We start from the raw sequence: 15,530 nt of genomic DNA on the forward strand, positions 1-15,530 counted from the left end.
ATTTAACCTATCTCAACATAAAATGACAAAATTTTTGACCTTGTATCCAAGAAAAAAGTGTGCAGAGCAAAAATCCAAAATGGCCGCTATTTTCCATAAAAATCACATAATTAGCCATAACTTTGTTATTTTGGGCTTGTTTTCACTGGTTCTGGTGTTCAACCCTATGTTTGTTGGGTCAGGCAATCTGTTAGTGCATATCAAAAAAGTCACTGACGATTGGAGGTTGACTTAATACTAATTTTTACCAAATTGATCGTTTTTTTTCACCTTTATATTGTATTATTTCTTTAAACACAGTTTCAATTTCAGTGGAATTGTTTAAAATGTAACATGGTTTTCTCCGAGAAAAGACCCAAGTTCCTGAAATTGTCACAGAGATAATCTGTTGCTCCATAGTGTCCTGAATGTCATCAGTGCCAGGTGGTCGCTGCCAAGTTTCCTCTCCTGTGCTAGCACGCATCAGATGGTCCACTCGAAATGTTCCATCCCCATTATCGTTGGGGTAAAACCCAGCATACCATCTTTTGTTTTCTCCCACATCCCTTATGACGCCAAGTGACTGGTTTGGCTGGAACACCAGGCCTTCCTTATCCTGACCCTCTGCCTCAAGGAGTACAGTGAGGTTATCAATCATCTCATTTTGGGATACCTTGTTGACCTGGTAAAGATCTCTGCGGACATCTGCATTCTGCATCATGTTGGTGGGTGACTCTCTGTGATATTGGATTTCTTGCTTTAAGAATGTCTTTAGCTAAGGTGGCGTTTTAGAAACAAGAGTTTTTACTTCATGGACAGATGTAAAAGCCCCCCCCACATGTTTTTTCCATTTCACAAGGAGTTGGTAAATAAAATCACTGGCTCTCACTTTCTTTTGTAAATTCTCTTTCAACTTTTGCTTTTTCTTTTTCTGCTTGTTGCTCCAGGTCACTTCCATTAAATCTAGTTGTTTGAGAAAAGTAGTGGTTGGCCACTTAACTTCATTGATTTGTCTTTCTTACAGGCTAGCATAAGGTCATCTTTGATCCTCTTTGCCTTGAACATCATGTTTGAGTGTTTAGCCGATTGTGAAGCAAGATAACCAAATTTGACCAAGTACCTCTCTGCATTCAAGTTGTGTGTCGGCAGGTTTTTTGTTGGTCGGATACCAGTGTATGGAGAGGAGTTGCTCGAGTAGCATACTTTTCCAGTCTGGATGGACAATTGCACATCTCTCCAAGAAGAAGATGATCAAGATCGCTTTGTGGAGCATTGTCTTCCATTTTCACATGTGTCCATTCTACATAGTAGTCTCGGAGGGTGTGTATCTTTTTTTCAGCAAGGTCACTGCAGAGCTGAAAAAGGATGTCAATTAACAAATCCTGGTTTGCTCATTCCACACATTCAAGGAAGGGCATTGTCACTTGGTATGTAAAATTTGCAAGTGCTTTGAATCCTGCTTTGATGAAATCATTCTCAAGGTAAATTTTACAAGCTCGAACAAGATTATTGTGTCCTGACAAGAAACTGCTTCATGTACGGAATGCAATCATAGACTGCACCTGCCTGATATTCAAGTCGGGGTAAAACGTCGCTCTTGTAGAGGCTAAACGACCTATATACTCCAGCTTCCTCTAAACTGTTCTGCTAAAGATGTTGTCTTGCCATCTCCCTCATGGGCTAAGAGCTTTGTAAGAGCTGCCAAAGTAGTTTCAACCACAGATTTTTTCCAGATTTAGGCCTGCAATGCTGGCTCTCTCTTGACAATGAGTTTACGAAGACCAGTTTTGTTTTCAAGAGCAGCCATAGCTGTGAGATTGTCTGTATCAAACTGTTCACATGTATGGGACTTACAAAGCAAATGATATGGCACATGCTTTAATGCCAGTTGTTCTGCAACACATATCTCAATCTTGAGATTTTTGCTTGTGGCTGCTGTTGTGAGGGCATCAATCTGCTCCCAAAGACGTACTGCAGTCCAGCGAGGGTCATTGGCAGCTACCTATAGTCTCTTCATCGTCTCAACAATAAAGGCAACTATTTGGTCTCTATCTTCAAAGGCAATGAAGAGAGGACATAGAGATCATCGTATATTCAGTGCAATCATCATTAAAAAAATTTAAGATGAGAATTACCGAAGTGGTATAGATGCCAATCACCATCTATTATCCTACTTCTCTGTACAGAATTACTTTTGTTGTGGGCTTCTTATTTACAAGGGCATTTGCAGATGCTACTTCCTGACAGAGTACCTTTTTGTGTTTGAAGTTTTTTATTGATTTAGCTGAAAGCAGGACAATTTCATACAGTTTGTAGTCTGCTGATGCTCGAAACAAAAACCACAAAATAGATTTAAAAAAGTGGGTAATTTTGTCAAACTATATCGTAACTTTACACGTGAAAGTTAAACCCTACTTATTATTGCTTAAACAGATTGCCTAACCCCACAAACATGGGGTAAGACACCACAACCAGGTAAAAATACCCCAAAATGACCAAATTATGGCTAAAATCGTGATTTTCATGGAAAATGGCGGCCATTTTGAATTTTCGCCCTGCACACTTTTTTCTTGGAACTCAGACCAAAAATTTTGTCATTTCATGTTGAGATAGGTTAAATGGGACACAAAAAAACTGTCCCTAAAGCAAAACTAAAAATTGCCCATTTATAGCCCACTCCTATTTATAGTCTTTTATTGAATACAGTAGGCTATAATACACTCTAGTATAGGTCGAGATGTTCGCAAGTGATTTTCACCTCCAAAAGACAAGTTCAACTAACGCAGGACAAGCTGTTGTCTTCAACTCAGCAGTTTTCAAAATGAACGCACTTAAAATCATTGTCGACGTAGATTACGGAGTGTGAAATCGCGTCGGCCTAAGTAAAAGTTTTTGTCTCACAGCGGAAAAACCTCATTAAAAATAGTGCATCTAATTTAGCTGGTTTACTTAATATTGCAGTGAATAGTTACGTGACTATTCCAGCAGCGTAAGTTACTCTACCATCTTCTTTGAAATTTCCATACCATATGAGAAAGCCATGCGATCAGCGGCTGTTTTGCGGGCAAGAGCAACGTAAGCTGTTTTTTTGCTTTTGGCATTCTTTAAGTCCGTTTAAATTATCTAAATCTCTTTCGCAAAATAATACCCTAAAATGACTCTAACATGTCGTGCCGTTTAAATTTTCTTTTTGTTGGCCTGTGTTATTCTTAGACAACTGAAGAGCTTGTTTCCAAAACCGCTTTGGCGCCACTTTTACCAAAATTGAGTTTAGAGTGTCATTAGGTAGAGTATTACCATAGGTACCTACTATCAAATTATTTTTTTCCAAAGTCTTTTCTATCTGCTTCAAATTCGACACTAAAAATTGCATTTTCTTCCAAAACCACTTACGCGCATAAACGTTTTTCGTGGTTTTCTCGAAATCACCAAAAGTGGATGTAAGCGATTTTGGAAACAAGCTCTTCAACTGTCACTTGCGGAGCTTATCAGCATAGCAAGAATTGTTGATTAACAACATTCTGCAGTACTGAGATAAATATTTTTATAAGACAACCAGAAAAAGTCTTTAAATTTATATATAATATTTTGCCAATGTATTATAAATTGAGTTGGCACACCTGCCTATTTTGCCAACAAAAACTTGCATAAAGGGAACGCTGCTCGTGAAACGCAATAACGGTGAAACATAGTAGTGTGTTTACATGACATTTACAAACTTAAAATAATCAACCCTATGCTCAACAGACAATTTCGAAAACAGACGTTTTTATCAACCACTGAGATAGTGTGGCTGGACATTGCATTGGAATAACTTTAAGTAACCCCCACCTGGTACTACCATCTGATTGGTCGGTCAGTGGAATCGTATGCAAAGCAAAAATATGCTTCCTGGAAAGTATTTCTTGCCTTCATGCTCATTAACTCCCCAAGAAAAGTATTTTTGGTTATACTTATACGCTGATACCTTCCGAGGGCTGCACATAACAGCGTGGCGGGCCGCCAGTGTGTGACCCCTGTATTAGCACATGAAAAAGCAAAGCGGAAATCGCGACTGTTCATCAATAATGCACAACAAATATACATTTCATGAATGTCATAGTAAGGGACCCTTAAAATCTAAGTTTAGCCTCTTCTAGGATAGGGCAGTGAGTAAGTATTTTGATTGGAAAGTTGTCAGCCATAGTCACTAGTCAGTCAGAGAAGGAAGTGATGGATCACTTTCAATTGATTTTCTCCTTATAATGTCAATAAGATGTGATCGCCAAATGTGCAATAGATTTTTTTTAGACCTCCGCTATTTTTGGAATAGATTGTTTTTTCGTTATGATGGTCAGAAATAAAAACAAATTGAACTGAACATACAAAAATTGTGGGGAGGAAGGTTTTCACCTTCTGTACCATGATTAGAAAACACGAACCAGCAGACTTTTTTACTTTTGTTAGATCCTTAAATTTATACAATTAACAGACGGAGTGTTCTACAGTAATTGCATGCATTTTTTCTGTTAAATCTGAACAATCTAAAGCAGGGGTTTTCAAATGATTTCTGCCATGATCCACCACAAACAAACCGGACAACGATCCACTAAATACGAATAGTAAACAATCTAGGGTGTACCAAAAAAACCTTACTTTCACTGATCTTGCTGTTGGCTGGCAAAAAGTTGTGTTTGGGGTCAAAACTAATGCTAATATAAAAATTTTTAAATTTCATTGTTGTTTGACGCCTATTTTCTTTACGTTTCCATGGAAACAACCCAAATTTTAAAAAAATAGCGTAACTTGAAAACCACTATAGTTAGAAAGCTGTAATAAACACCAAAAGTTCCAGAATACCAATATTCCTATTAGTGTTTCATACATTTTATTGGTCTAGGTAATGTAGTTTTTTAGATATTTCCTAAAATAGCATTTTTGTAAAAAAATCTTGATAATTTACTCTAAAAATTATTATTTTATACAAATTTTTGCTATAGCTGGCTAAAGTGGCAATGTAACAATCACACAATAGTCTGGCAATGTAAACAAAAAATTAAAGTACTTGACTAAACACTTAAATTACCGGTATACAGTAAGCAATACTATTTTACTTCCTTTGACAATGCTCAAGACAAAAGGTGTAGCCTACCAGTGGTCCTCCGGTACCTGTGTAGCCGTAATGCGATATGCAATGTTTTACACATCATATCAATGAAAATCGATGTTGCTTGATTTGTAGTTTTTACAAATACAGTTTCATTCCTTTTTTAGTGACTCTTTTTGATGATGTGGCTTGTTTTTCTTTCAATCCTTTGATAATCTTTAAAATGTTTGTTTTGCTGTAGCATTTCGGGTGAGTTTGTTATAAAATTCAGTAAGAAGACCCAATGCTCGTTCAGATGCATCATTGACAACTGGGATTGCTTTGATTATATATATTTTTTACCTTTAAGGCAGTAGATTTTTGTGCCAAAACTTGGGATTAGCTGTTAAAAAACTTGTATCTAATTTGAGCAAATTGAACAAAGTCCATGAGTCTTTTCCTATAAGGTTGTGGAGTTGAGTTTGTTGTTGAAGAACTGGCATTTGCTGGATTTTGGAAGTTTACTTGATTTAAATGCTCCATCATACTTTAAGAGTTCTCTAGCCATTTCCTGTTTTTGAGTGAAGGAAGCATGATCGCTGAATACAGACGAAATCGGTTAATCGAATCACCTATTTGCCAGACATTTTGATACGATTATACGATTGATTCATTTAACCAATTTACTAAAAAAAGGTTTATTGTGAATGGGCGTAATGTTGAGAAGATGTCTGTGCTGACTAGGCTGCAACGCACATTACCACTGATACTTCCTACAACTGTTTACAATTCTGGTTAAACTTTAAAGAATTTCCTAGTTCTGTGTTAACATACCACTACGCTGTATGTCCCAGCCAGCAAAACTGGTCTTTTTTACATTGATTTATTGTCTGCAGAGGTTGAAACAATGTAAAAAAGATCAGCTTTGCTGACTGGGAGAACCATCAAAGCATTTTTCTGCAAACTGCAGCAATCGGACTGCAAATCGGCAATCTTTCATATCACCGATCTCTGTGACGTCACAACGCGAACTTTGACGTTGAAGATTTTGAATCAAGCGGGCCATTTTTAGCTCTGTACCAGCTGTGTAGTTTTGAGTATGGAAAAGGGCCTACGAAAATAGTGGTATGGTGGAAAAACACAGCTCACACTCATTGTTTGTTTTGAAATCACAAAGGTTTTTTTTCAAGTGTTTTGCCATGTCTGGTAAAATAATTAATTTGCATTGTTCTTCAACTGAACAATACTGCAACAAATGAAATTACGCACTGCATTTCACAACAATAGGCTACTTTTTTTCAGCAATTTAAAAAAAAATTCTCCACAGTTTTCTGGTTTAAACTTTTAGACATTCTTTTCAACACTTTCCTCTCAAGCCGAAATAATTTGTCCGTGTCCTTTCCTTGCAAGGCCAGTCGCCGACCGATGACATCAAAAGCATTTAAACTTCTTTATTGGGAAGTGTGATTATTCCTTTTGTGTGCTCTTCTGTTTTAATGAAGCCCAGCTGTGCGAAAATTGGTTCTTTGTAGTGCGATGTCTAGCACATAAGATTATGGCCTGGGATTACAGACACTTGTCTTTGTTTTGATCGCTTGCGTCTGTCTCACCTTTGCTTCATTTCGCCTTTGAACATTGCAGACAATTATGCGAAGCAAAAAAGAGACATTCTCTTTTCGCTAACGGGTACAATTATTATACGATTAAATGAATGAAGTAGGCAAACTAGAAGCAAATCCTGATGCTTTTATCCGACTTATTCTTTTAAGCGGTATACGCTTAACCGATGTTTTTACTTAACATTAGATTGGATTTGGTTTGGGATTTCAGGTTTTGATTCAAATAAACGATTGATACGTTTAAGCAGTATACTATTAACCGATTTCGTCTGTAGTGCAAAAATAACTAGGCGCTCAGAAAGGTACCACAAATGTTTATCAAACTTTGTCAAATACGCTGAAAGTTATTTCAATAAAAAGTGGAGGTATAGTTGCAGAATATTTTTGCATCTCTTTCATATCATTCCTCGACTGGCAATGTAGTTTTAAATCATTGATTGGACAATCAAGAGAATTGGATGCAGTAAACCAAGGCTCTATAGTCTATATGACATAATACCAGACTGCCAGAGATGAGATTTCATTCAATGTTGCTTCAGATACCAGATTTAACTTCAGCAATTGTGATTTGAAAAAAATATTTTCAAAGAATATATTATTCTACTCATCCAACGAGCATGATGTGATGCTCCTGGAGTTTGAAAATGGAACACTTGTCTGGCATCCAAACTTCCTCCGAGATATATTATTGAGAGCATAAATAATTCTCTGTAATCTTTACGAAGATTTATAGACAGTTGTTCAGTGCAATTTATCCAACAGTAGCAAAACTGTATTCATATAATAACTGTATAAACTGTAGTGTAGTGTATACGGTAATATAATAATAACAAGGTTGCAACAGAATAATACATTCTTTGAAAAATCTTTATTCAAATCACAATTGCTGAAGTTAAATCTGGTATCTGAAGCAACATTGAATGAAATTTCATCTCTGGCAGTCTGGTATTATGTCATATAGAGCCTTGGTTTACTGCATCCAATTCTCTTGATTGTCCAATCAATGATTTAAAACTACATTGCCAGTCGAGGAATGATATGAAAGAGATGCAAAAATATTCTGCAACTATACCTCCACTTTTTATTGAAATAACTTTCAGCGTATTTGACAAAGTTTGATAAACATTTGTGGTACCTTTCTGAGCGCCTAGTTATTTTTGCACTATTCAGCGATCATGCTTCCTTCACTCAAAAACAGGAAATGGCTAGAGAACTCTTAAAGTATGATGGAGCATTTAAATCAAGTAAACTTCCAAAATCCAGAAAATGCCAGTTCTTCAACAACAAACTCAACTCCACAACCTTATAGGAAAAGACTCATGGACTTTGTTCAATTTGCTCAAATTAGATACAAGTGTTTTAACAGCTAATCCCAAGTTTTGGCACAAAAATCTACTGCCTTAAAGGTAAAAAATATATATAATCAAAGCAATCCCAGTTGTCAATGATGCATCTGAACGAGCATTGGGTCTTCTTACTGAATTTTATAACAAACTCACCCGAAATGCTACAGCAAAACAAACATTTTAAAGATTATCAAAGGATTGAAAGAAAAACAAGCCACATCATCAAAAAGAGTCACTAAAAAAGGAATGAAACTGTATTTGTAAAAACTACAAATCAAGCAACATTGATTTTCATTGATATGATGTGTAAAACATTGCATATCGCATTACGGCTACACAGGTACCGGAGGACCACTGGTAGGCTACACCTTTTGTCTTGAGCATTGTCAAAGGAAGTAAAATAGTATTGCTTACTGTATACCGGTAATTTAAGTGTTTAGTCAAGTACTTTAATTTTTTGTTTACATTGCCAGACTATTGTGTGATTGTTACATTGCCACTTTAGCCAGCTATAGCAAAAATTTGTATAAAATAATAATTTTTAGAGTAAATTATCAAGATTTTTTTACAAAAACGCTATTTTAGGAAATATCTAAAAAACTACATTACCTAGACCAATAAAATGTATGAAACACTAATAGGAATATTGGTATTCTGGAACTTTTGGTGTTTATTACAGCTTTCTAACTATAGTGGTTTTCAAGTTACGCTATTTTTTTAAAATTTGGGTTGTTTCCATGGAAACGTAAAGAAAATAGGCGTCAAACAACAATGAAATTAAAAAATTTTTATATTAGCATTAGTTTTGACCCCAAACACAACTTTTTGCCAGCCAACAGCAAGATCAGTGAAAGTAAGGTTTTTTTGGTACACCCTAAATAAACATGTTGGACATTCTTTAATAGCATAGATTGATATCTTCAAGCAGAGTACTAGTTTGACCCTTCTCATTCAAAACATGACCAACTCTGTACGAGGGTTTGCTACTATTCGGTGAGTCCAATTCGGTGAGTTCCTAACCTCTAACCCCTAACCCTAAAACGGCAATGATAATTAGGCTACGGTACCCAATAATTTAAAAAAAAAATTAAAAAAATCCCCCGCTAAGGGATCGGACTCACCGAATCAGACTCACCAAAACGGGCCATTCCGCTTTACGAAGGTCCCACAGCCTTTTCAAAGCGTCGCTAGAGTGCATCAGTTGCCCCTTTATTTTTAAAAAATTGGAAATTCAACTCGGCCCTTGGTAGTTTTGTTCCTATTCACCAAAAAACGTCATAGCCAAAATTTTATTGAATTTGAACTTCATTAAAGGGGTCAACAGTGAACTCGAAATTTTGGAAAATTAACGCATCCGTTATCACAGTATGTACAGCAAGGTAAGGAAAGAAAAGTGGAATAAATACACAGTTACACTGTAACTTCCATATTATGGTTATGTGTAAGAGCAGCTTCTCAGGCTGTTTAAATCGTAAATCAGTGTGTACATAAAACAAAATATAAGAGGTGGAAATGTTGAAGTGATGTCATTAAAATTAGAGAATTGGACGTCAGTGAAGCACTTGACTACTGACTATGCTCCAGGCCTGTGAACGCGTTACATAGACCAAATTAAGTTTTAGTAAAGTCGTTAACTAAGCTCAGACATGCACATATTTCAAAGCAAACTTAAAAGTTCACACCAACGTAGTTATATACCAAATTCATCATTTATACAACGATTCAACATTGTCGAACATTGAATTTGTGCAACTATGGTCACTTCTCTCAACTGAATCGATGTAAAAGTTAAGACTGTTTCATAAAAGTTAATTTATGTTGCTGTTATCTATCCTCAAGCTTCTATCTATCTTCTATCTAGCTAGCTTCGACAAACCATTAAACAAGCATAACTCTAACTAAACAGCAAACGAATCAAATTATCAAACAACGTTTATTTCAACTGCATACTATACAACGACTAGTTTGTTGATTGTTCAAAGACAATAAACCATTGTGACGTACAATGGCCAGATTGCAGGGAAACTCCACAACGTGACCGACGGATATTCACAAAATAGCTTTAAACATCAAACTTTGACTTGGATGTTGACCCCCTTAACCAACTCCGATTGACAAAATATTTCACATCCTGTGTTTTTTCATTATTTGGAACAAAATTACCAAGGGCTGATCAAAAATTCCAACATCGGGGCAACTGATGCTCTCTAAGCGTCGCCCTTACTTTACTTGGCCATCTCATGTTATTATGCGTAAATCACAAAGTTCAGCATTGTGCTGATCCAAGCTTTTTTAACTTAACAAATGTAGATAGAAACGACCTGTTTTAGCCTGATGCTGTAGGTTTGCTGCAATAGTAGCGGTTTACACTAGCTTTCGGAACACAGTTTCTTAGTCATATGCAATGACGAATGGTGTTGGAGTCCATCTTTAACTTTCCCTTTTTTAACATTCACTAAATTATTGCTTTTTCTTAGCTGTGTTTCTTCGTTTGCACTTTTAAACATCTGTTATTTTGCCTTATTTGTATCCCAAACAGAGACTTTTGTTTCATTTAACGGTTCACTACAATAGCTTTAGCTTCTTCTGCCCAATTCTATCTAGTTTAAGCATATCCTTTGAAACCTTCTTAGTCATCACTTCTTTGTTTAACAGGTTCTACAATATTGATGTTCAGTCTCCTTTATGAAAGGATTGGCATATTCTCAAAGAAGACTAAAGATAGTTGGAAAGATTATAAAGAAAACTTGATGCACAGTATATCTTATCTTAATCTTTTGTAACTTCTTGTTAGAAGCAAACGAAACGAAATACAGACAAAATCGGTTGGTTGTATCAGCATATATCACCTATATTTGATACAATGATCCGATGGTTGGATAGTGGTAGAATGGCCTGTTTCGGTGAGTCCGATCCCTATTCGGAGATTTTTTCAATTTTTTTTTTAAACTATTGGGTACCGTAGCCAAATTATCATTGCCGTTTTAGGGTTAGGGGTTAGATGTTAGGAACTCACCGAATTGGACTCATCGAATAGTAGCAGACCAGATAGTGGATACCCTTAACCAATTTGCTAAAAAAGGGCTTAGTTTGAATGAGTGATATTGCTGGGAATGTGCATTGTGTTGTGCATGTGCTAACTAATAACCATAGGCTGCAGTGTACATTACAACTGATCCAATCCTTCCAACTGTTTACAATTCTGGTTAAACTTGAAAGAGTTTATTAGTTTTACACAACACAATATTGTCAGCGATCGTCCCAGAGCATGTACGATCAAAGCATTTTTCTGCAAAAGGTGACAATCGGACTTATTTTATCTTAACAATCTCTGTGATGTCACAACACAAACTTTGACCTCTGACATTTTTGTTTCAAGCATGCTATTTTCAGCTCTGCAGCTGCTGCGTGGTTATGGGCATGGAACGTGGCCTACAAAATTGTACTCGGACCACTTAGCATGTGTCAACTCAGCAAACTACATTTCAGCTACTGCCCAAGTTGCAAATGAAATTTTCATCTAGCATCAGACTTGCTTGGTCATCGTTTGCTAAACTGAATTTGCTGACTTGTTGCATGCTAAGTATCGGTTTGGTCAGTTTTTACTTGCTTAGGTTCATCATTTATCAATTTCAGTCACTTGCTGAAATGTTACTAGCTCAGGTGTCACTTACTCAACTGCAATGTGCTGAGTTCACAACTGCTGAGTTATATGAGACTCTATGAAAATAGAGGCGTGGAAGAAAAACATTGCTACTCAACGAACCTGCACAAATCACGCTTTACATTTCACAACAGTAATTTGATCCAGTAAAGAAAATTTCCAAAGTTCTCAAGCCAAAATAATTTCTCCAATGTCCGATTGTCCGTTCGTTGGAAGGTCAGTCGCCAACGAATGACGTCAAAAGCATTAAAACTTCTTTATTTAGATGAGGTAGTTCATCGATTTCTTTCACAGTTTATTGTATTTACTGATTAGTGTGATTATTCCTTTTGTCTGCTCTTTTGCTTTAATGAAGCCCAGCTGTGCGAAAATTGTATGTTTTCAGTGCCGTGTCTTGTACATAAGATTACGACATGGAATTACAGACACTTGTCTTCGTTTTGATTGCAGGTGTCTGTCTCACTTTTGCTTTATGTCCCCTTTGAACATGGCAAACAATTATGCAAAATGAAAAGGAGACATTTTATGTTTGCTTTGTGGCAGAATTATACTATTAAACAAGTGGAGTATGCAAACGACAAGTAAATCCTGATAGTATTATCCGACTTATTCTTATAAGCTAGATATGCTTAACTGATGGCTTTACTTCACATTAGATAGGATCAGTGGCATATTTAGAAAGTTTGTTAGGGGGAGGCCAAGACATTGCATCAGTCAGCCGCGTAGCGGCTGACTCGGCAGCTGGGGGTAGTACACATGGGGACGGGTAGTCTCAACGGCAGTACACAGGAAGCTCAACTTTGGTGAAATGGCTGTTAATTGGTTCAAAATTTTTATACTTGGGTTAAAATTAGACTTGTTTGACCCTTTAAATAGAGGTGGGGTATACCAAAATGTCATATGATGCGTTAGAACGGGGGGAGAGTATTAGCTGAAACCGTCAGATAGGGGAGAGGGGTTCAAAATCAAGAGTGAATTTGCAGAAGGAAGTTACTGTCCCAATTAGTGAATAATGAACCAACAAAAGGTATCAAACAAACACTTCAGAACATACACAATAAGTTAGTCCTTCCCGCCTCGAATACCTTTAGAACATTCTCGGCGATTCGCAATGACAATTTACAGTTTAATGCGATGGCTGCGCTTAGCAAATATATCAATGACTGTATCATACTCTAGTACAATATCCTTGTTTAAATACATCTGAGCTAGACCATATAAGCGTGGCTCGGTCATGGTCGTGCGATAATTTTTAAGGTACTTTAGTGAACTGAAACATCGCTCATTGGAGGCAGTTGCAACTGGAAGCGCAGCAAAGATTTGAAGAAATTTATGAATAATCGGATGTGCCGAGTTGTTCAGCAGCTTGACACGCATCCAAAAGTGTCGCAGGTTGTTTATCCACAGAACCTGCAAGCCAATTCGCTTTCCATCTTCGCAATTCAGTAGTAGCTGCGAAGCAATTGCTTGGTTCAACATTCAGCATTTCATGATAGAAGTCGAAAATCTCGTCGATCGGGCAGTCATCACGAAAAAAGGCAGAAATGTGCTTACATTAAAAGTGCTCATTGAATCTCAAGAAAAACTGTTGACAAATTACATTGCAAAAAGTATACCCCCCCTGCGTTAGGATGAATCATCCAAGCAATTTATGTCTGGCGCTACAATTTTTTTTTTGCAAAAATTGTATTTTTTTACCTGATCATTAGGGGAGGAGGAGGCATCGTCGTTTATCCTCCCTCCTAAACACGCTGCTGGATAGGATTGATTTGGGGTTTCAGATTTTGATCCAGATAAAACGATTGATACGTTTAAGCGATATGCGCTTAACCGATTTTGTTTGTAGGCTACTTCCCTTTTGATTTGATAGCCTTGATTTTGTTTGGTAGTGTGGTAAAGTTTAATAATTTTAACAAATGTAACCTTTCAGCAATTTTTTTTCTTGAAAACATCAGACTACATTTGTACGTAACCTGAGAAATAAAGAATTGTCAGCATATCTTTAAAACCACTTTTTAAGGAAACTGTAACTCTTTATACTTGTTTTTGAAAATTAATAAGATATTTCAAAATATTCATATTCACCCACTTTACCGATCAGTTTTTTTAAACGCATTTCACAATAAGTCGATTACACCTCTGTAGACACATGTCTGAATATAATATATACATATTTAAAAGATGAAATTTAAAATGGAATTGAAGATATTTTATATGTCTGACATAAAATAATGATAACTAAAGCATGAACAGGTAAATAGAATAGTCTGGTTGAGCAGTAAGTATTCTCTGAGCTGGCTTCCCGCAATTATTTTCATATTGCCTTCAACTATTTCATGGTCATTCGGATTGTTTCAAAACTTTCTTTGGACCCCCAAAATTCCAAGGAAACATTTTTGCTTTGTAAGACTTTTTTGTGTTCATAAGTTGACCTGTTGGAGTCTGAACTGTCACTGTGTAACCTTATAACATGATTTTAGACTGTATCCATTTACATTACCGTATTATTTGTCATTTAAGCAAACATATTAAATCTTGTATGTTTAGTTCAAATTTATTGGCCATAAATTGATGCACTATGATGCAGTTTATGACCTTGCAAAACTGTAGGTTGTTTCGATAATGTCACTATTTGTTATTTAATAACTTGTCAAGTATTTTGTTGCTATGGCTCCTTATTAATTGTCTATAAACTTAATTCAAATTTTATTTTCAGCTGTCATCTTGCCAACTTTAAACATGTACCTTTTGAGCCTGAATGCACAGCCTTTCTTCATTGGATTAGTGATGGCATCTTTCAGTTTAACTGGTCTGTTATCTGCACCAATTTATGGACGAGTCACTGATATAACTGGATCAACAAAGGCTTTAGTTATATTTAGTAATTTGTTTGAAATTGGAGGTACAATTTTTTAAAGATTTTCTCTATATGCTAACTAAACTCAGAGGTGTGCATCCGCTACTTCAAAAACACCGTGCCACCACTACTTGGAGAAACAACGGAGAAAAATCTTTCCCCCGTAGCACTAGAAGAAATGGAGATGTTATATTTAATAAAGAGGCACGTTATAAATCGGCACTAGGAAAGCTCAAGGACTTGCTTCTGTCTGAAAAACAGACCTCCACAATTGACTTTTCTTTCTGTATCGATGCACAAACACACCAAAAAATTTATTCTTGTAGCCGTGGCTGGTGTTGTTGTCACTCTTGTGGGTATCAACGTGGCTTGATGTTTCCCGCAATAGTCAAACGATTTCTGCTTTGATTTTTTAATGCATTATTTCCATAATGCAACATGTACAAAAACGAGTCATTTGTTCACTTTAAATTGAAAAGTAGCCTTAGTGCGACTGAAAGAAATGTAGCGCCTCTCAGCTACCGCTACATTGAAAAAAAAGTAGCACCGCTACTGCAGCCACTACTCAACAAAAAGATAGCGCCGCTACTAAAAAGTAGCGATAACAGCACTACGAAAGTAATGCACTACTGCTCACCTCTGACTACATTGCACTGAAAGTTATGAAGAACCATAAAATCTTACTGTTTGTCGCCTAGGCATGACACGTATAGTCTGAAAATAACTTTCTATTAAGTTTGTGACAAATATCATTTACCCAGTTACACAAATGCATTATGATATGTTAACTTATGAAATAGGACTTTCATATTGCATGATGAGTTGTTTTATTGCGTTTGATAGAAGCAGTTGTTTGGTATCTAGCATATTATAATATATACATAATTACATAAGTTATAATTGCTCTTTTATCTCATAAAAGGTTTATTTTCGGTATCTTTGGCATGACTATTTTCGTAGGTTTAAAGGATTAATTGAATCTTGAAATGGTGTCTCCAGC

General features: G+C 36.3%; 1 protein-coding gene across 1 annotated transcript in view; it reads left to right on the top strand.

The window, feature by feature from the left end:
- LOC145765324 (major facilitator superfamily domain-containing protein 8-like) overlaps positions 1-15,530 on the top strand; it is a 53,505-nt gene that overhangs the window by 25,528 nt on the left and 12,447 nt on the right. Inside the window, exon 2 of the mRNA XM_082577128.1 lies at positions 14,390-14,575. Coding sequence (XP_082433254.1) covers positions 14,390-14,575 — 186 coding nt within the window. The remainder of the gene's footprint in view (positions 1-14,389; positions 14,576-15,530) is intronic.

Source organism: Aplidium turbinatum, chromosome 2 (genome assembly GCF_918807975.1).
Source record: "Aplidium turbinatum chromosome 2, kaAplTurb1.1, whole genome shotgun sequence".
Lineage (NCBI taxonomy): Eukaryota > Metazoa > Chordata > Ascidiacea > Aplousobranchia > Polyclinidae > Aplidium > Aplidium turbinatum.